Source organism: Arctopsyche grandis, chromosome 7, assembly GCF_051622035.1.
Source record: "Arctopsyche grandis isolate Sample6627 chromosome 7, ASM5162203v2, whole genome shotgun sequence".
Taxonomy (NCBI): domain Eukaryota; kingdom Metazoa; phylum Arthropoda; class Insecta; order Trichoptera; family Hydropsychidae; genus Arctopsyche; species Arctopsyche grandis.
The window spans coordinates 13,222,320-13,244,700 of record NC_135361.1 but is presented as its reverse complement, the minus strand read 5'-3'; the positions used below and the strand labels follow the sequence as shown (position 1 = coordinate 13,244,700).

Genomic DNA, 22,381 nt, shown 5'->3' with positions numbered 1-22,381 from the left:
TCAGCAAACAAAAATCGCAAATTTCAATAGTATAGAGCAGCGTTGCCCAACTGCTACGCTTTGGTTTCTTTAATGCAGCCATTCTTAAATAATTCTAATCATACAGATTAATATCCCAAATTCCAATTTTACGTGACACAGCAGAACAGCATCTTACTGAAATCAGTTAAAGCTAAAGAATCATTTGAAAACCTATGTAGTTTTCAGTTTGGTTCTTGACGAATCTACAGATATTCAAGACAATCCACAGTTAGCTGTGTTTGTTCGTTTTGTTTCTGCAGAAGTATGTAATTATGAAATAAAAAGATTTAGTAATTGAAAGAAACGATAAATAATTTATTTTATTATTTATTCATTTATTTTTTTATAAATACTCTGCATCTATGTGTATATAAGAAACATATGTACATATATTGTATGTGAGAGAAAAAACAATTTCCGAATTTTCTCATCGTTTATGATTCCCCCGATAAAAAGTTACTGTGGCTCTCCAGCTCTCCCCGGATTCTTTTATGAAGCTCGTAGTAACATGAAATTTGACCACCCCTGGTATAGAGATATATAAATAATTTATTGTAAAATAATTCTAATTTTGATAAAACGTATAAAAACAACAACATAACATGGCTCAGTGGTTATTGTATAATGCTAACAATTTAGGGGTCATGGGTCACGAACCCTGGTCTGGCGTTGCTGACCAGACCTTGGATATATGTATGCGACTCCAGATCGATCGTTTCCTATCGAGAGTTTACCAATTTATCTGATTTCACTGTTAAAACGGTTCCTCACCAAATTGGCCACCGAAAAATACCGAAATTTTCGATATCGGTATAACCGAAAGAAAAAGAGATGATACCGGTGTTGCCGGTATTATTTTTTTTAATTAATTAATTGGTGAGAAAAAAAAACCTTGATAAATATCGATAATATCGCTTGCATGTGTCAACTTGGGTATTGTAAAAACCCCAAACCCAAACATTCAAATACCGGATATTCCGATAGGGAATGTTTCGTAGAAATTTGTGATGTTTAGTTTTTATTTATTTTTGTAATTCGATTAGAACTTATCGATTAGATAATCTCCAAATATGGCTCACCTGAAATTCAAAGCGAAATCAGTGAATCATCAACTGGTCACTAATTGTTATTAACTGATTACTGATTAGTTGAAAGACGTATTATAATTTTTTTGTCCATACATTGAATAGAAAAATAGTCCCTATCGTGTCATCATTGTATATGTATGTATATTTTATATATCGTGCCGCAAAATTTACCAAATGTATGAAAAAAATTATATAAACTCCTTTGTGTAAGTCAGAACACTGATTTAATCACGGCGAAAGCTTCCGAAAGACGGACTATAATCTTTCATTCGAATGTAGTTTCATAACTTTTGGGAATTTCCAACGAGATATGAAACGAAAAATATAAAACCTATAACCTTGTGTATATGAATATATGTATGTACATATATGTAGTATACATTTATTTTTTTATATTACTATAAAGATAAAAAAATTCAACGATTATATTTATTATTATGTCGCTGTCCCCTATTGTGTTTTCTTATAGCCTTCGGAACTATCAGTTATCGAAAGCTGACTTAAATGTGGATCTTGGCAGGGCCGCCGAGAGGAATCCCGGGCCCTGGGAAAAAGTCATTTCTGGCCCTGGCATAAGAACCCAAATTTTGTCACACGACAAAATCACCAGATGTACAAATCTTTTTTATCCACCAATTTGTCAAAGCAACACTTCGTTCAATATTGCAATCGTTCGTATGTGCCGTATTTACGATAGCTTAGATGATTGTCCCGACCTCTTTAGTGACTCTTTTAGTATTTTTAGGACAAAGGTGAAGAAAATAATCTGTGGTTGATTTGCTTATTCACTTTCTTTTTCTTTTTTCTTCTTTTTTAAATCATGATGTTTTTGTAATTTTACTTTTTTATATTACCATGTGGTGCTCACTGTAAATGGAATATTATAGTTTTATTTGTGTTTATTATTATTTTCTTTTATATTTTATTCTGTATGTGTGCCTATTTAAATAAATAAATATATTTTTTCGTTAACAGTATTGCAATGGTGGAGATTTGGCGGACTATCTTGGAGCGATGGGTACCTTAAGTGAAGACACCATCAGGTTGTTCGTCAGGCAATTAGGTGGGGCTATGCGTGCGCTCCATGATATGGGTGTGGTGCATCGTGACTTAAAACCGCAAAATATTCTTCTGTCGCACGCTCCCGGGAGACACCACCCTCAGCCGAGCGAAATCAGGCTCAAAATAGGTATGCACATTTATCAGAATATCAATAGATAAATTCAATCGTTTTACTTAATTTTTCATTGATTTTGTTTTAGCTGATTTTGGTTTTGCCAGATTTTTACAAGACGGGGTCATGGCAGCTACTCTATGCGGATCGCCTATGTATATGGTATACATGAAATCCAATCTACATAATTTTGAATACTGCAACTTTATAAATGGTTACTTTATTTTTTTATTTTGTTTTCTTTGTAGGCTCCTGAGGTTATAATGTCCATTCAATACGACGCTAAAGCAGATTTGTGGAGTTTGGGCACTATTATTTTCCAGTGCCTTACTGGCAAGGCGCCTTTCCAAGCTCACACTCCACAAGCTTTGAAGATGTTCTATGAGAAAAATGCTAATTTATCTCCAAAGTATGCTTGAACTATTATTTTGTTAACATTTAATGTGTGCGGATGACTAAATTCATTTTTTTTTATCGTTTAGAATACCTCCAGGTACAAGTGTAGAGCTGACAGATCTCCTTCTTGGTCTTCTTCGTCGTAATGCAAGAGATAGAATGCCATATGATGTATTTTTCAATCATGCTTTTTTACAAAGACCTCAATCTCCTCCAACCAGTGGTATGTATCATACATACGTATATATACATATATAATATTTTTTCTAAAAACATGTTTTTATTTTGTATGCTTGTTTGCAGTCGAACTACCTCAACTCAGTCCGCCTGTGCCACATCCAATACCTAGGGAAATTCCAGTTGCAGCAGCCCCTGTGACCCCTAAAACAGCTCCATTCCCTTCGCCTAGAACTCCACCTCTAGGTAATAAGTGTTTTCATTTATTATTATTTGTTCTATCTTCACATACATACATACATACACATATAACCGTTTTGTTGTGTACTTTTGCCAAAACTATCCACCATCTGACTGAAACGTCAAATACTTGGCTCACATTCAGATTTTTCGCTAAGCACACGACCGTGAGCACTTTTTTGCAAAACACGTCATTTGGCAACAAACTTCAGTGTGGACAACGAAACTTGTACTTCTTCTCCTTTCTAACATAAGCTGTATTTCTATTCTCGCACCGTCCATCAGTAGAACTCTCCCCCAAACACACTTTATATAATGCGATATAACCTTGCGCACGTCAGTTTTACATCAGTATATTGTAATATGTACACACTTTTAATTTCACAATGCTCCATTTTGCTTCCTTTAGAAAATAATGCGTTTTACGTATTCGTTGCAGCTGTAACGCCAGACTGTGGCTCGTCCAGTCCTGAGGATGATTTTGTTCTTGTACCTTCTAACTTACCGTCTGATCTGGCAGCGGAACTGACCCCTGCGTCTCCTCGTCACATTGCTCCGCAACCTATGATGCCGATCAACGATCACCCGGGTGAATCGCCGGGCAGGCCGTCATCACTTCATATATCTGAGCCCATACCAGTGCCATCGCAGAGACTGCATTCTAAAGTTCGTGGTTTTTTTTTATATGCCTCGTATATTTGATATTAACATATGTATAATTTTTAATATGTGTTTTTCAATAGATGCATCAAAATGGAAATATCATGCCTGGTCCCACCATTCCTCGATCTCAACCTATTACAATGAAAAGATCTGAACAGCATCGCTCAACGCAACCTGATATTAGTTCTTTATCTCCACCTTCTGTGAGTTACTCGTCTTTTTTTTTTATATGCTATCAACCATTTTTTTCTATTGAATTATTTTTCATTATTATTTAAATTTTAGGTTCAATTTGCAATGGGGACTTCACCATCAGGTCGAAGACGCAGTGCCTCTAGCAGTTCACCTCCTACCACATGGCAAGTTTCTCCGACCAATGCGAGTCCTCTCCGTCGTTCAGGTATTTAGATTATATTTTGTATGAATGTGTAAAGTTTTTATTATACTCTATATATGAAATATAATATTTTAGGAACTTCACCTCCCGTAGTTTTGGCCGCTATCTGCAGTGCTGCTGATAACAACAACCCTCCACATAGAGCTACAACATTGCCGAATATTTCGGACTCGTTCCAAGCTCTGTTCCCACATCCACTTAATTTCATCGCTCCTGATCTGCCTCAAGAAACCTTATTAGATGTAATTTATTTTTTATTAATGTTTATTTTTTGTCTAATATTGATTTTTTAATTGTTTAATTTTATTTTACGTCTAATTAGCGGGAGCACAATGAAACTCTAGCCAAATTGAACTTTGTATTGGCTTTGAGTGAATGCGTTTTAGAACTTGCTGCCAAACAAGGAGCTCCTCTGGCTGCTTTGATGGACAGCTCTTCACCTACAAGTTAGTATCAAATTTATTTGCATTTTTGTAAATGTCATGGAATTTCTTTTAATGTATATATCATGTTTTCCATAGACGGAGAAGTTGAAACGGGAACATGTGGAGATACTGGTAGTGGTGAACGTCTCGTTTTGCTGTTACGAGCTTTGCATTTGCTCGGTGCTGGATTACAACTTGCAGCGCAGCATATTCGCACTCGTACATTACATCCATCGAGTACTGTGAAAAGTGGTATGTTACTTTTATTATTACGTTTTTACAATTGTTTTAGAATTTCATCTAATTTGAGGTTTTTTATAGTTTTATCTGTGATGAATACAAAATACCGATCTACTCTGGCAGAATCTAAGCGACTCAATAATCTTGGATTAAAAAAGGCTTGCCCAGCAGTGGCCGACAGAATTTTATACAATCATGCTATAAAGATGGTATGGCATTGCATATATTTTTATAATATCGATATTGATTTGAAACTTTATTCTTAATTTCGATATACATTGCAGTGTCAATCTGCTGCGCTGTCTGAACTTTTTGGTAATCCTGAGGAATGTTTTCAACGTTATCAAACGGCACAAATTTTACTACACTCGCTGGCACAACATGTCACTCATCAAAATGACAGGATGCTGCTAACCAAATGTTAGTGTGATTTGTTTTTATTATTTATTTTTATCTTATTACATATTGTGGCAAATAAATAATTTTTGTATTTTGAATTTTGCAGACAAAGATGCTGTTGAGAAAAGGTTGTTCTTATTGCAACAGAAAGGTTACATTTATACGACAGATCCTACGTAATATTACAATATCTTAATTGCTTTGCAGTTTTGACATTCGTTTACTTTTTATTTAATTTTTAAATTTGTAACAACCCTCTTATTAATCTACATTAAAACACAAAATAATTTTTGTCTTTAAGAATCAACGATTTTGTAATTCTAAGTAAAATCTCATTTTTTAAAAATATTTTTACCTACTATAAAATGTTTGGTCACGATAATGTGTCCAGAAAAGAAACCTCATAATTTTATTTTTATTGTATGTAAAACTTAAATATATTTTAAACATGTATATCCAATATCAATTATTTAAATTGACAATTTTCGCATAGTTTTCATATTGGAAACGCTTTGGATGTTTTAAAAATAGTATTATAAAAGTAATCATCTGTATGAGGTTTATAGTTTATGTTGGATTAGAAAAGTGATGTGTACCTTGAAATTTTTTACATTATAAATCATTATGTGTATTTACACCATAATTCAATGTATTTATTTTTTTTAGTAACCACTCATAAAATTACTCATTTGATCTCTTGCATAGATAATACGAAGTATGTAAAGTACTATGAGTTTGGGTAATTGAATTAAATCGTATTTTTGCCTGTACTTGGCTGCACTTGTTTATCGATAACTTAGAATTTTAATTATTTTATTATTAAAATTGTATTGTGGCGAATTCCTATGTTATTTCTTTCGTATTTGTATAATTTAGATGATATATTATAATATCTTCCAACTTATGAGAAGTAAGAGTGTATTTTTATCATAATAATGTATTCAACATGAACATGGAATAATCTCTTAAAATGTAGTTTGTTGTTGAATGCGCAAAATGTACATATTATGTATTAGTTATGTAAGGTAATAAGTGATTTTTGTTTTTTTTTATAAATGTGATAAAGATTAAGTTTTATTTTGTCCACAAAATTGCCTTAATGGAATAATAAATAATAAAGAAATTATTTTATGATTGTCCTTGAAGTAAAGAGTCATGAAACACTTTTGTCACTCCACGTCATTTGAAGTGTATTACGGAGCGAAGTAACTCCTCAATTGTGATTTATTTTATATTACGTTTAATTTTGTAGATAGTCTTGTTAGGTGACTTTGTAAACTCGTGAAATATTTAAGAATATTCCCACGAATCGTTACATACAAAACAACAAATATAAACTGATTGTTTATTTTTTATTCGTGTTAGTAGATACTAGAGCGTACAAATTACCCATTCTAGAAATGGTTATAGATTTTTACTCATAATCTATTAATGGCATATTTATTTTTTCATTTGTTAGTCGATAACTAACTAGGCTCGTTCACAACGTGTTTCCCAAGTCGAGGTGGGGAAATTTGCAATTAATTTTGAATGTTAAGTATACACTAACACACAAATGTATATACATATGTATGATTATATGTATTTGATGATAAAACCAAAGTATATAAATAATACGGTTCAGATGTATCGAACCACATTAAACCATGATTCGGTTTCTCTTATTTTTGAAACCTCTACTGTTAATAGTGTGAAAATCCATTTGTAAATATTTTAATAAATGAGTAATTTAATTATTATGAAATAACATAAAAAATATTGAAATAATAAAGAATATAAAATACACAATATTTTTATTGACAATTTACTCTCACACATTACTACAAGATTCTCGATTAGTTTCACAAAATAAAAAGCGCCTCTGTTGGCCATGGCCGTTAAGCACTAGCGCATAGGTTGTCTCGCTCATACTCCGTGTGAAAGAGCGAGAGGTAAGCTATTTTCATGTGTTCGACGATTTCCGCGCGGTGGCAGCACCGTCTGCACTGTTGCTTTGACAGCTGTGCTGTGTTTCACAAGTTGTGTCGTTGGGGGTTATGGGGCGTCGAATGCGGGGCGAAGAAGCGCCGGTTGAGGCTCGTTGGAGGGGAGAAGCCTCGGGGGGCGCAGCGGCACAAGTCGCCCCACACGCTACCGAAAATCTCGACTTATATCAGGTTACTATCGCCGATCGCGTATTACACATAACCTACAAACAATTCCGAACAATTGAACAGTACATATTTATTATGGCTTGCTATTTGTGACACCAGAAATAAGTCTCGTTGTTTTCCAGAGAGTAATCGATTTTGAAGAAGCCGAAGCGAAGCGACGATCAGCCGAGAAGGATGCCGATTTATTTTATAAAACGTGCGAGAATCTCAGGCAAACATTTAAAGAAGTCTACGAACTTAAATCAAAAAGTTCAAAATCTGTCAGTAATTTGTATCCGTTTTTGATTTAACTTTATATTTGGCGTCGATTTTGATTTTTTTTTTTTTGATTATTTCAGAGCCAAGATGAAATAGGCGAAGCTCGAACGAAAGCGTCGTTAGCGGTAGTAACTTTAAAGAAATTAAACCGATTAGAAAAAATCAGAACGAAAAGTGGCCGAGATACGCTGCACAAAGAAAAACAAAAGCTAGATTCGATGCATCTACTTCTTCAGAATTTATTGTATGAAGCTAATCATTTAGACAAGGAGGTGACTAAATGTCTACAATTCAAATCCAAAGACGAAGAAATTGATCTCGTATCAATTGATGAATTTTATAAAAATGCTCCGGAAGATGTGTCAAGACCTGTCAGTCAATTTCACATTATTTCACTATTTATATTTAATGTCTTCAATATTTTAATATTTACTTTGTTTGAAATAGAAAATTACTAAGGCTAATGAACATCAACTACGATTGGCCCGTTTGGAGTGGGAGTTGCGTCAACGTCGCGAACTCTCCGAAGCGTGTGCACATTTGCAAGAAAGCGCACAGAAAGTTTCGTCTTCACTTACCGAAGCTCGAGCACGATTGAATGGTCTGGCTCCACAGTTGAGGGACGCTTTAGCTGCCGCCGAACCTCTGCAAGAAGCTTTGGGATTACAATCCACGTGTTCTGCTCGAGCGGCTCAAGGAATAGCTTTATTACTGCCTCCACCTTTGTTTTTACTTTACGCCCGCACTTTAGCATATGCTGAGGCCTTCGGACATCATCTTGTTCAAGTTTGTAAGTGAATTTGGCCGAATCGTTGTTCATAGGTACATTTAACATCAATAAAGAGGTCGATCTTTTCATTTTAGCCATCTCTGGTGACGAGGAAGAAGCTCGTCAATTGGAACAGTCCAATGTTATCCCAGAAATTTTCAGCGATACTGATACAGACCAGGACATAGACGGGAAAGATGAAGATTATAACCAAATTAAGAAAAAGCGACATCACAGAAGCAGCAATAAAGTCACAAAAAAAGAAAAGGCCGAGGAAAAATTGAAGCTCGTCATTAAAGCGCATCCGTTACAAGTAAACTTAACGGTTAATATCAAAAATACATCGCTGATATTAACATTTGCTTATCTCATGCATTTGAAAATTGTGACCGTTCAAGGAACAATAGAAATGCCGAAAGTCATATCCGGTGTATCGTCCGGTGATGTCCTCAACAGTCAAAGCATCTTGCAAGGCTTGTATCCTGGAGATACCGGTTCCGATTCACCACACCCTGCTACTGGTTACATTTTAAGGTCTGCCGGTATAGAAGGAAACTTTTCTCGGTTTATTCAACAACTAGGAAGACCTTTCATTTGGGCCCAACGCATGTGTGGATTAGACTTCATGGCTATGCCGACCCGGACGACTTTCGATAAATCAATCACAAAGCAATGCCAGGAACCGTGTTCTAAACTGAGTAGTGCCACTGTAGAAAACGTTCTGATTGCTTTGAAGAAGCATTTGAAATCGAGATTGAGTCTCATGACTGAATTACAAGAACTAGAATCGGGTACTTTACCACCGTTCGAAGGTACCGGCACTTCCCACGTCCGCCTGATGGGATCCCTGACGCAATGGCAGGCTATATCGTGGGCCGAATACAGTCAAGCGGCGTCAACGAATCAATTCACCTCGGCAAATCTCGTCTCGCAGAACGATATGTTCTACAGGGCGATCATCACTCGTCAGTCGGCCAAGTTGGTGGCGTTGGTTGCCCTCAAAAATGGATATCCAAAGCAGGGGCCAATATTTTCCTTGACTCTTCACTGGAACGGAACGCATCATGCCAAGACGGATGATGATATTAGAGATGTCGAACGTTGCGTCAATACCGATTGTCTGTCTGACGAACAACACAAGAAGCATTTAACTCTGGCTGGACAGATCACGAGGTTGATCGCCTGTTTGGATATTCTATTGGAAGCCATTGGCAGTTCAGAATTTCCTCCAGATAAGGTTATATTCCGTCCGGTGAAAGGAAGGAATCGAGTCAAACCATACAAATTTTTAAAGCAAGGGTCTGGTGTGTTTGTTCAATATTGAATGTATAATAATTTTATTCCAATTTTATAGTAATAAATTGCATTTAATTTTTGCCATTTTTTTTAGAAATAAATTTACTGTAATATAATATATATGGTTTATTTCTATTTATTTCCTATGCTTTCAATAATTTGACTCGATTTTAATAAGTATTGTTAAGAAGAGATTAGGTAAGACCATTGGTTTACTGTCACTAAAAAGGCCTCGACGTATTAACAAGCTGTATACAACAGCCAATAGGATCTCGCGACCCATAGACCAATGAGCTCTCTGTGCTGAAAGTACACGCTGTGTATATTTGGCGGTTTTGTTCCGTGCTTCATTCGGAGCTGGCTCATTGATGGAACAACAATAAACTACCTCTACCCGCTGCATCTTTCACTCCGATCTTGGAAATCCCTCTACCAGTGTCGTAGCTAGAACTTTTGGACCCTCATGCAAAAAGATCCCTAAACATTTTTTTTTAAATATGAAATTAAAATAATTTTAGCTACATATTTGCACATAAGAAAATAAATTATAAGCTAACCAATTTAAAATTTTTTTCTTTCTTGCTTTAATATTTGCGAAATCTCTAATAATTTTTTTAAGTTCTATATTTGATACTTGTATACGTTCAATGGCCAGTAATGCCTGATTATTTAGTCTTGATTGTCCGATAGAGTTTCTTTTGTAGTCTTTAATCATGTTTAACTTACTGAAAGGCCTTTCAACACTCTTATTTTATTAGCCACTGTCATTGGTTATAGAGTAAAAAATAACATAAACATATAAAAATTCACTTTCTAAGCGAGTGTTCAACAAATTTAAATTGTGTTTGTTCCGTTTTAACTTTCGGTATTTTTAGATTGATAATAATAATTTTTTCGGGTCTACCTCACAGGACCAAAAGTGAAAAGGGCGAAAAAGCAAATATCGGAAGGCAAAGATCTTAAGTCGAAAGATAAAAAAAAAGGGTGCATGGTAAACGGTACTATGTATATATAATGTATGAATGTATTTATTTTTATGTTCAAATGTATTTTTTTTATGTATAATTGATGGGTGTATTATTTTCGTTGTGTATTGATTTGTGTTTAATTGTTATTTTGTTTTTTTTGTGTTATGTTTTTGACCATTGTGGCGCTTTAGGAATTCCTGTTATGCCACAATGGTCTGTTTAGAATAAAATAAATAAATAATATATATTAGTGGCATGCTGTGAAATTATCTCTCTTTTTGTTATACAGCCTTGTTTAATGTGCGCGCGCAGCATACGAGAGGAAAAGCCTGTTCCTGTTGTATCCTGCTCGCGCAAATTAAGTGAGGATGTACGACGGGGGGGAGGGAGACTTTTACCGCACGCCACTGATATATATATTAACCGTTTTCCATATGTATGCATGGTAAACGAACATTTTCAACTCTTTCACGGTCACCCCATTTCTTCATATGGAGTGTTTAGAAATTTAAGCGACTTGTCTTCAAGATGCTTTGCATGACCCTGTTGTTAGGTAGTTACGCCACTGCTCTCCATATCTACGCTACAGTATGAAATTGGAAGGGATTTATAAATATTCCATGAAGATTTGTGATAGTTTGAATAGGTAAGAGAGAGAGACAATAAAAAAGTTATGGTATATAAGTTATTTAATTTTAACAACTTTGTACAACAAACCAATCAGAGGACAAATCATAAAAAAACAATACTTGAGTGGCAGTGAAAGTTTCCGATTACAATTTTTTTAAATACACACATATAGTAAAAATTTTGTTTGAATTCAATAATTAATTACATTAGTCCAAACGACGCTTCGGAACTTCTAGGTACATTTTAATAGACTTCAGTTTTTTTTATACAGGCAATAAATTTTATTAGAAATTTTGAAAAAATCTAAACATTATCAATTATATATTATGATTCTCTATCGTACTAATATTTACAGTGAACAATTTCCGTATATAAACATCGACGAGTTTTAATAAAAATGACCAATTCACAAAAAAAACCAAGCTTACGCCATTATATCTCACGATATGTGTGAATTTATTGCATTCTCCCAAATATTGAATTTGAAATGTTTTCAGATATCTGTATGTATACACATTCGACTATCACGAGTATTTCAGCAATCGAGTAACACGAAAGAAAATATAACGCAACGCAACATTAATTAAACTTTATTGATACAAAATGATTTTAATATAATAAATTACATGGCTATACTGATACGTCTCGTGTATTTGTAATTAAATAGTAAATAATATAATATATATATATGTATGTATATTATAAACAACAGCAGTACAGTTCTTTCCAAACATGATACTGTTATGTATTTTTTTTTATATTGACTTTGATTTGGTCCTGCATGTTTGAAAAGATTACAGCAAAAAATTAACGCTTTCCCAAAAAAAAACCGGACACCGAAATTTTCAAATTGGAATTTCTTTCACAACGTATGCATGTATAATAGAGCACAATATAAATATCAAATAGAAGACAATACAATGGCTTATCCCTAATCACATCACGATTACTACTTTTGTCAGGTAAAAAAACATTTGCAAGTGAACGTTATCGATGAATTTTTCCGCAAATGCGTGTATCAGACTTTACTCTATCTAAATGACTAAATGTTTCGCACTTGTGCACGTTTGAACACACGCATTTAGCAATAGACTGTCTCAACGTTCGGCTTTGCTTGTATTTGTAGCTTTTATTTATTAGTATATTCCGTTTACCTAACTTTTAGCTTGTAGCACAACTAACACTATCACAATAACATATGTTTTTGAAATTAAACAAAAGAAAATCCAATATAAAATCTATTACTTATTGTACTTTCATTATAACATTATATAAGATAACAATCGAGAATAAAACACTTCGAATATATCACCATTTTGGGATAGCGAGGCATTCATTCGCTTTGATTTGCTTCTAAACAAAAATAATAAAAAAAAAATGGTCGATGAATTAACAACAATTTTTTTATCTTTAACAATATACAATAAATATGTTTTGCTAAAAATTTTCACGAATGTCGTTCTGTTCATATTCAGAATTGGGATCGCTTCAATTTTAGGCCAACAATGTATGTATGTATGTATGTATGTGAAAAAAAATAACCAAACCTTCGTTGTATAAAAATCAAGCTATATATTATATATTAAATAATTTAATTTATTCAAAAAGGATCATTTTATCGACGGCAAATTTTCAAAAATATTGCAACTCATCGTTCTAACAATCGGGTCAAAATAAAAACGAATCTTCGTTGAACTGACAAAAATCACGATTATCAACAATAAAAATAATAATAAAAAACAATACTTATATTTTATGTGTTAAATATATTATTCTTGATGGGATAATTATATATAGCAAATTCACATAATGCGATAAATGCAAACAAAAAAAAAAAAAAAACAATACAAGTCGTATAAATGTATAAATACAAAAATGCAAAAAACATTGTTTAAGCCTATTCTAAACATAGAATGCATCAATGTAAAGTTCAAAACATGCAATTTCTATATATATATTGTTATTATTCACTAAATAGCCAGATTTAGAAACGGTGACCATACAGACGTGGCGACAGTAAAATATATAATAATTATATATACACAATGTGAATGCACTATACAAGTATAAATTTATCATCGGATGCAGTTTCCTAATAAAATGCAGGTACTCTCGGTATATATGAACTTTGCACACCAAAAAAAGCCAAACAAAACGATTTCAAACGCTTGTAAATTGAATAATTCGAACGGCCAAATATGACTGGATGAGTAATTTTAAAACCATAAATATCAGTCTTCACATATATATTTTGTGCCACTCATTTCTCCTGAATCTATTTATTATATTTCATAATTCGTAATAGCAAGTTAATCATAAATCATACGCCAAAGTTAGTATAACATAATAATCCCAAACGGCATTTAAATAAATCAAAAGCAACTACAATACAACAGGTTTTTTTTAAATAAATATTTAGTCACACCTTTTAAGTATTAACAGATCGTTAATTTAATATGGTGAAATTTTAAATATCTGAATATGTCAAATTAGAATTACCAATGGTCAGAACTTCGATCATTTTTGACGTTAAATATATAAACTTATGGCACAAACTTGCACATTTACATAAATTTAGCCATTGCATCGTTTTTTTTTTTTACTATATCTATATGTTTTTTTGTTAATTAATTTAATTTCCAAGTAGTATGTAAGATAAGTCTGTTCATTAAATAATTCCTTAATGACTATATTTACACAATTTGATATACATATATAAGATGACCTGCCGAGTTGGACAGACAATATCATTTAATCCACCGCGTGTGTGTGCGTGTACACATATCAAATCATCATTTCACACATTGTATATTCTACAAGAGTAAAAAGGCAACGAGGATTCAATGAAATATATGCATGTATTATATAATATATACGAAAAACACACCGCAAAGATGAGTTATTTAACCAGCATGACCCACTGTAACAAATTAAATCCAGCAAGCACCAGAGACTGATTGAAAACAAAAATTGATAATCGCTGTATTAAAACATATGCAATAATAATAACATTAAATAGAGCTTCCTTTTCACAGATTCCTAAATAATATTAATCTATAACAGTGCAGACTGAAAGTCAATGTAAGCTATTACTTAGTATGCTAATTGGTTGTGTCGAAGCCGTCGGAAATACAATGGCAGGTACTAGACTCGATCCAAAATGAAAATTAGACTCAAACTATTGAAAGTCTGCAGTCATATTTGCCATGTATTTATCTAATGTGGCAGTTTTAGGAGTCGGTTTATTTTAGCCGTCAACGTCATGTCTCCTGCAACGGCTTCGGTTGTATGTAATTTTTAATTTGTATTCTCTTTAAAAGTTAAAGCAGTCTGACGAGACAACAATTCATAAAAAAACAAAATATATAACCATGTACGTATGTATAAACAAAAAAAGATAACTACAGTATATGTACAAAATTGAAGTAAATAATGTGCTTTGTTTTAATAATAATTATATATATATATATGTTACAAGAAATCTATAAGAGTGAATGTACAAATTTAAATTTATATGGAAATACATCACACTTAATATCATTATGATGATGGTTAGTAAAAAGTATAATACATTTGTCATGTTCAACGCGTGAACTAGTGCAGCTTAGCCTTTGCAGCGATGCGTTCTCAATTCGATTAAAGTCTTTTCAAAATTAAAACAATGCATATACTATGGACGAAAAGATGGAGGATCCCAAGAGGCTGTGAATCAGGAAATGGATTGGTGCATTACTAAAACATAAAGGATAATTGCTGCCAGGGGTACGACGTAAATTAATATATTTAAATTAGATCGGCTAGCTAAGCGATTGTATTTCTCAGTCATGTTATGTAATTCGGACGTAAGTTGTGAATTTTCTTCGGTGACGTGAGCCCATTTCTCCTTGGTAACTACAAGCTGCTCCTCCAATTCAGCCATCTTGTTCAAATCTACTGACAGCACAGTTCTGTTTTGGTCGTGATTCCACATCAAATTCTCTGCTGACAAGCTGGACGATATGACTATGTGATTGGTGGCTTTTCCGTCTGACAATATTTGTGAATCTATTTGGCCGTTGTCACCGTTCACGTCGAGCTTTTTACATTTACAACACTCGTTGGATACCGTGTTGAGTTCGGATAATGTTTTATTCAGCTTGTCTTCCAATGAAACTTGCATGTCTGCAAGAACAGACACTTGATTTTGAAGTTCTTCGGCATACTTTTCTTCTTTAGCAAGATCATCTTGATATTTTTTTACTTGACATTGCAAGAGTACGACTTCGGTGGCGAGCGGTCTACTGTCGAGCTGCGTTTGTAACTCGAAAATCTTCATATTGAGTTCTTTCAATTCCCTACAACTATTAGCTTCCGATTCGAATGCCTTCGAAAGTTGGTTTTGTAATTCTGAGGCGATCTCTTTGTATTTTGCGCTGGAAATTTCATCAGATTTTTCTTTTTCTTTCCAATGAGCTATTTGTAACTCGAGTGATCTACAGATATCTGATTTTTCAGAAATTTCACCTTCTAACGCTTTTTTTTCAGACAACAACTGCTCTTTATCTTGCTGCAGTTCAATAATTTTGTTTTTAGACTGAGCGAGACTAGATTGTAAAATTTTCCGTTCGTTTCTAGAACTGACTAATTTGCTTTGCAAATTTGACATATTATCTTGAAGAAATATCATCTAAAATAAATTAAATTATTTATTGAAACTCAAAAAGTAAAATTTGATCATGGTTTAAATTCCATTCAAACAAAATATAGTATGTCACCTTTTCTATGGGACCTTCCTCTGTAACTTGATCTAACTGGTCTGTGATGGTTTTTATTTCATCCATTAAAATCGTTCTTTTATCATTGGCAGAGTCTTGATCAGGTTTTTCAGAAAAATTGCTATTTTGAGAAGCCTAAAATAAAAATATATTAAAATATATAAAATTTTATTATAACAAAAGAGTGAAAAATAATCTACGTACCTCTTTATGATTTATTATATCTTTCATTTCAGCAAACGCTTTTTCCAATGTATCACAAACAACGTCAGATGGTTCTTTTGATTGCAAATCTTCAATTTGAACATCATTGCAAGCAACATTGTTAATCGGTGTAGAATTACTGTCTATTGAAATATCATCAATAGAATTCTCTTTATTGTTTGATGTGTTGTGAGCAGTATTATCGTTTACTTCATCTGCTAATTTGATTTAAAAATTAAAACAGTTACATTATAATAAATAAAATACACACATATACATAGTATATGAACATGTAATATAAATTACAAATTACCTGTAATATCTATCTCTAATTCGCGCAATTCTTTTTTCAAAACGAGCAATTTTGATTTCAGTTCTGCGACATGACTCGAAGTTCTCAAAGATTTACAACCAACCTACAAAAAATAAATTTCATTAATAATTTAATTCACTTTGAAGAAATAAATATTGATTTAAAATCAACATATTTATACCTTATTCAATATTTGGTCAGGAAGAATGGCCTTGATATAGTCAGGTAATCCGCGCACAGCTTCAAGAAGTGTAGATTCTTTAAAATCAGCTTTATCCCATGTCTTGTTGTCAATTATCAGATCACTATTTTCACTGTCCATTAATTCATCAATTCCACATTCTAAGACAGTATGCTTTTCATTTTCAGACTAAAACAACAATATAAATAATATATTAAAATGAAAATCTATCATTAAGCATTCACGAGTCTTCCATACCTTCAATTGATTAACTTGTCTATCATGTTCATCTACAATATCTTCAAGCCGCATTTTCTCCTCTGTTACCCTATTTTCAGCATTTTCCAGTGCTTTTTGAGCGGTTTTCATTTGCGACTCCAACGTCGAATATTTGCTACTCAATATCTAAACAGTTGCAAAACTACAAATTAATACAATGAAACATCAAATTAAAAGACAAATTCAATCTGGTACATCACCTGATATTGTTCGTGAGCACGTTCCGTACTACTTCGGAGAACTGCACACTCATCCTCTGTAGAACAAAGGGACCATTGAAGATTGCAGACCTGATTTCTAAGTTTAAGTCTTTCTTCGAGAGCCAACCTTAACGATTCCTTTGCACTGACCTGTAATTAATACAATAAATACCATTTTCCAAATAATATTTAATTCAAAATATTCACCTCATATTTATGTTTGTCTTCCAGCAACTGTTGTAACTCTGTCGGTGGTGTGTTCGTATTTGTCGCAGCTAATCGTTTTTCAAGAAAGTGCACCCGACAAAGCAAGTGATCTTCGCACACCTGGGCTCGCCACGACATATCGGCAGCATTGCGACAACTGTCGACCGCTTGCCTCAAGGAGCTCAACTTCTCTTCAAGCATATATTCTCGATCAACAGCTTCCTTTAATGTATAAAAATAAACATACATGCATACATATCTGGCCCACACAACATTACAACTAATTTTTACAAAGAAATTAACTGTACTTGTATGATTTTATTTAAAATGTGAAGATCGTCAAGCGGCATCGATTGCATGGCCATGTTTGGTGAAGCTTTGGCTTCCTTACCGTCTGGAAGGTACAACTTGAGAGTGGCTACGATACAACCGTGAGTTACCTAAAACGATTAGAAAAGTTATAAAAGTCAATTTAAGCGGTAAAATATATGTCTACAAAATGAGTATTCATATTACGCTTACGCTGCCAGAATTTTCCATTACATCTACACCAAACTGTACGATATCGCCGGAGCACACTTCATAAGGAGCCGATTCTTTACTACCTTCAGACAAACGATGACTATTTACAAATGTACCATTACTGCTTTTCGTATCCTGAAATGTATATGTATGCAAAATATATCGTTTTCTTATACAACCATCACATATTTTATTTAGAGTTGAATTAAAACGCAAATATATAACTTACAGCGAGGTAGAAGTGACCATTTTCGTACCACAGAGAAGCGTGATGTCTCGACAATACCTTACAATCGAATATCGCATTGTTCATATCGGCTTTGGTTTTGGCAACGGACCTTCCTACCTAATCATACAAATAACAAACATTGCCATTATCTAATTCATATCGTATTTGTATAATTCAATGTGTGTGTTTGCGTACTTTGACCGGCTGATGGAGGATAAGTGTCCTCTTTTGGAAAGGGTGTGAATTGTGCCGACAGATAAGCACAGCCTTTGGGATGAGATCCGGAACTGGCTCGGTTGCGGTGCCCATGTTCGAAGGCTCACCCTCGAGTCGGAAAGGACATTCCATGGTGTAATTGTTTTCGCTATCGGGGGCAGTACTGACCCACTCTAAATTCGCTACCATCTCTGAGCTGAAACAAACAAATAATATAATCGTATTGACATTCAAAAACCCATAAGAAATTATCTATGATTAATATACCAATAAGAGTCATACATGTGTATATCATAAACAAACATTCAAGTTTAGTAATTTTACAGAAGGTCCAAACAATAAATGTATTGTGTATAAAAGTAGCAAACACGAATCTCAATTAAGTATTTCGAGTAGGGAACTGTGGAAATAATATCAAATTATATTCTCGGTGTTTACTTCACTACAATTTACAATTATATTTCAGATTAATGAAATATTTAAATACATATTAGAATTCACAAGTGTCCTGTGGGTTCAGATCTATGCAATATTAATATTGTACTAGTTCCAATCATTCTTTTTCAATCATAAAACATATCTACAATGTATTATTTACTAGAGCAATAAACCTCCATACATTTGAAGACTGCCAAGCATAGCTGGTATGAATTACAATTTTTAATTTCAATTTAAAACTATTTATTCATAATATTAGCCACAAGCGAATACTGCAAAAAAGATGGCAATAATTGCATAATTTAAAAACCTGTTGGCGATAAACATGCATACTGCAAACACTCGAGCTCCGACTTACTAGTTTAATTCATTAGTTGAAATAATGGAGTATTTTTATACATACAATTGTTAGTTTAAAATAAATATACAAAAAAATTTAAGCATTAAAGATAATTGTTATTATTTTTAAGTTTTAATCATTGTGGCATTACAGGAATCCCTAATGCGCCACAATGGTCGAAAAATACAGATAGATGAGAAAAATAAAAATATATACATATACACAATCATAAAAAAAAGAAAAAAATGAAAGCATTATAATAGTAGTAAAGTAAAAATATCAAGTAATAAAATACAAAGTAGGGAATTTCTTGCACCTATAGCCAGTACCAATATATAAGAACAGCTGCAAATACAAAACATCCCTGCTAGGCCCAAATGAAAAAGAGAAGATCAAAATTCCACTCATATATCACATTCTATCATAAAAATAAGAATGAGAGCACACTATAATCTACGCTCACTAAGGTGGAAAATATTGATTCCATTGAGAAGTCAGATAGCTCGTGGAATAAGAGCCATTCGATAAAGAACTGTGCGAGCAGGAGGTACAACCATCAAATGATGATGTCTACCACGCACATAACTATTAGGGACATAAAGTCTCAACTGTTCCAGCAACGACGAGCATGATATATTACCATGTAGACGCTGGAGAACAAAACGAATGAATGAAATGTGTCTCCAAAGTTCAAGGGAATTATAGCCAAATATGCCCAAAAGGAAAGGAGTGGGGTGAGATATGGGTACTCTTTACCCATACTCTTTCCTATATAGGAAACTAAGATATGTTTTTTGCACTTTCTCAATTATTAGAGAGTAATTTGCTTCATGCGGATTCTACACAAACGCATTATACTCTATCTTACTTCTAACAAGCGAGTTAAAAAGCAAGTAAGAAGACAAAGGATTGGAGAATAACCTAGTTATCGTTTTATAGTAATAAAAACGAGTAGCACCATATTTTTTAGAATAAAAATAATAGGTTTTGATACTAATTGATTAATTTTTAGATTCATTCTGATGAGTATAATAAAGTAGAGATGCAAACCAGTTTTAAAAAGAACCTTTGAATTATGGCAATTTGGTCAAATAAAAACCAAAATTGACTACATTATAGCACAAATTTGACAAATAAATAATATTTTGATAATTTTAAACCAAAATCTTAGGAATATTTTATATTAAAGTGTATTACTTATATTTGATTACAATCAGTAAATCATTTCATATTATTAAAAATATAATAAATGGCTTGTAGATTATATATTAATAAAAAATATTGGATCTTTTTCACTATATGTAGTTGGTCTGCTGTAGGAAGAGACTTTGCTGTAGGAAAAACGTACAATGCTGTCATTTACACTGCCTCTCGACCAATAGCATTTCGTACACAGAAGAACATTTTACGCGCGAAATGCTATTGGTCGAAATGAGGTGTACAGGACAGCATGTGCGTTTTATCAAATTGTCATCCTACAGCGGATGGGCAATATCTGGAGGAATTTATTTAAAACAAAATATACATTTTTTTGCATTTAAAAATCAACGTATTCCCTCTCCATTTACTGAAGAAGATGGCGTGACATTCTTACAAGAGAGGAATTTTGGAAGCTTTAATTGTCAAAAATGGAAATTGTTTCAGCAACATTTGTCTATAATGGTCATTTGTGATGGCTGCTTGTTTCTCACTGTTGGGTCAGATAATTAATTGTGCAAGGAGGAATCAATGATTAGAATAATCAATGATTGGAACTACTACATGAGAAAATTTTCAAAAGACCCAAATAGATATGAGGCGAAAAATCAATCGCTTATAAAGTAAAAGGCCAGTGGAGTACTTCCTTAACAGTACTCGGGACCAAATCAAAATAACAAATTCAAAAAATAAAACCAAATTGAAAGCCTGAAAATATTAGTGAAGTAAAATTGCTCAACTTGCATCTCTGAGTTTGTACGTTAATTTCTATCGCTATTGTTTTTAAATTCATATTTAAAAAAAATACAAAACAAAAGAGCATCAATTATTTTTCTACAAACAAACGAACGTCGACTTTTTAACCAGTCGAAATAAAACGAGCACTCAGATCGGTCGAAAACATAAAAGGAACGTGCAGAATCGGATCGTCCGGCCAACGCAGTGTAATAAATCAAACGAACGACACTACTAAACGTAAGGTGTAATTTAAAATTCAATTAAATTCACACCCATAGACAATGTCGGATGTGTAGCGCACACAATCACACAATCACACGATCTCACTTCCACGGCAGTGGATGTTTTTCCCAACTGCAATGTGATGTAAGAGAAGAAACACGGGAGCACTTTACCATCCCGCGAAGACGAGGAACGAGTGGAATGATTGAACGTGTATGTGGAGTGTGAAGGTGGCACTTTGGCACTATGACACTCTATAGCAGTGTGACAGGAGTGAACGGAACTGGAACTAGCAATGGAGCGATGGAGCGATAGAGCGATGAGCGATGAGCGATGCAGCGAACGGCGCGCCCAGCTGTCAAACGGCAGGGCGAAGAAGCGCCATTAGTCGCAGTCGTATTCGTATTGAAGGGGAGGGACTCACCTCATGTCTGAGAGCGCACTCGGAGGGTGTGCAGAGAGGGGGTGGGTGAGGGGGAGCGGTGTCAGGGCGCGCGCCCCTCCAGCGGGGCCCCGCGCGCCCGACGCATCTCCAGCGGGCGACACACACCGACACGCCACTCGCACCACTCGCACCACTCGCACTCGCACTCACACTCGCACCCACACTTGCACGCGCGCGCCGAATATCTCGCACACACACGCATGCAGCAGCAAACGACGATCGCCACACTGACAGAGCGCTGGCCAGCCAGCAACCCGACCCAACACTCAACACTCAACACTCTACACTCTACACTCAACACTCGACGGGCAACAACCCACTCCGCCCGCACAACTACGCCCACCTCTTTTTGCCGAATGCTGCTCTATTTGCCATTTTATTTTTATCACCTCCCTCTGTTACACAATTCTGCTACGTTTTCAATCTCATTCATAATCACCCGAATAAATACAGATTATTGCAATTTATTCTGACATTCAAATTAAGGCCTATGCTCGATTTTTCCTATCAAATTAATGTTAAATTCTCGACTTGCTAGTCAGTATCGCCATCGATGAAATACAATCAATAAATATTATTTAATATATATTGTAGTGTTTTAT

At 34.0% G+C, this 22,381-nt stretch overlaps 3 protein-coding genes across 7 annotated transcripts in view; 2 read left to right on the top strand and 1 right to left on the bottom strand.

The window, feature by feature from the left end:
• LOC143914166 (serine/threonine-protein kinase unc-51-like) overlaps positions 1-6,961 on the top strand; it is a 39,225-nt gene extending 32,264 nt beyond the window's left edge. The window contains exons 3-16 of one of the 2 annotated variants that reach the window (XM_077434261.1): positions 2,085-2,298; positions 2,372-2,445; positions 2,532-2,692; positions 2,766-2,902; positions 2,983-3,102; positions 3,536-3,762; positions 3,840-3,962; positions 4,045-4,159; positions 4,232-4,398; positions 4,479-4,602; positions 4,678-4,833; positions 4,903-5,030; positions 5,106-5,241; positions 5,327-6,961. In XM_077434261.1, the coding sequence (XP_077290387.1) occupies positions 2,085-2,298; positions 2,372-2,445; positions 2,532-2,692; positions 2,766-2,902; positions 2,983-3,102; positions 3,536-3,762; positions 3,840-3,962; positions 4,045-4,159; positions 4,232-4,398; positions 4,479-4,602; positions 4,678-4,833; positions 4,903-5,030; positions 5,106-5,241; positions 5,327-5,400 (1,956 nt within the window). In that variant the 3' untranslated portion in view covers positions 5,401-6,961. Of the gene's footprint in view, positions 1-2,084; positions 2,299-2,371; positions 2,446-2,531; positions 2,693-2,765; positions 2,903-2,982; positions 3,103-3,505; positions 3,763-3,839; positions 3,963-4,044; positions 4,160-4,231; positions 4,399-4,478; positions 4,603-4,677; positions 4,834-4,902; positions 5,031-5,105; positions 5,242-5,326 lie in introns of both variants that reach the window. The other variant, XM_077434260.1, reaches the window with a different exon arrangement.
• A 175-nt stretch (positions 6,962-7,136) lies between these two features.
• On the top strand, positions 7,137-10,258 carry thoc5 (THO complex subunit 5). The gene is made up of 5 exons (XM_077434984.1): positions 7,137-7,376; positions 7,496-7,633; positions 7,712-8,002; positions 8,079-8,421; positions 8,496-10,258. The coding sequence occupies exons 1-5, from the start codon at positions 7,257-7,259 to the stop codon at positions 9,722-9,724; spliced, it is 2,121 nt and encodes a 706-aa protein (XP_077291110.1). The 5' UTR covers positions 7,137-7,256; the 3' UTR covers positions 9,725-10,258.
• Positions 10,259-13,901: 3,643 nt separating this feature from the next.
• Positions 13,902-22,102, bottom strand: Slmap (Sarcolemma associated protein). Of its 4 annotated transcripts, none has more exons than XM_077434981.1 (13): positions 21,759-22,102; positions 18,379-18,595; positions 18,184-18,300; positions 17,955-18,089; positions 17,741-17,872; positions 17,433-17,654; positions 17,226-17,375; positions 17,005-17,151; positions 16,747-16,935; positions 16,566-16,668; positions 16,253-16,470; positions 16,049-16,183; positions 13,902-15,960 (listed from the first exon to the last, which is right to left on the bottom strand). In XM_077434981.1, exons 1-13 carry the CDS (start codon positions 21,761-21,763, stop codon positions 15,004-15,006), a joined length of 2,727 nt encoding a protein of 908 aa, XP_077291107.1. In that variant the 5' UTR covers positions 21,764-22,102; the 3' UTR covers positions 13,902-15,003. The 4 variants fall into 4 exon arrangements, with proteins under 4 accessions (XP_077291107.1, XP_077291106.1, XP_077291105.1 ...); XM_077434980.1 differs by having other exon boundaries at positions 16,253-16,467; positions 17,949-18,089; positions 21,759-22,075; XM_077434979.1 differs by having other exon boundaries at positions 17,949-18,089; positions 21,759-22,069.
• Positions 22,103-22,381: the final 279 nt, after the last annotated feature.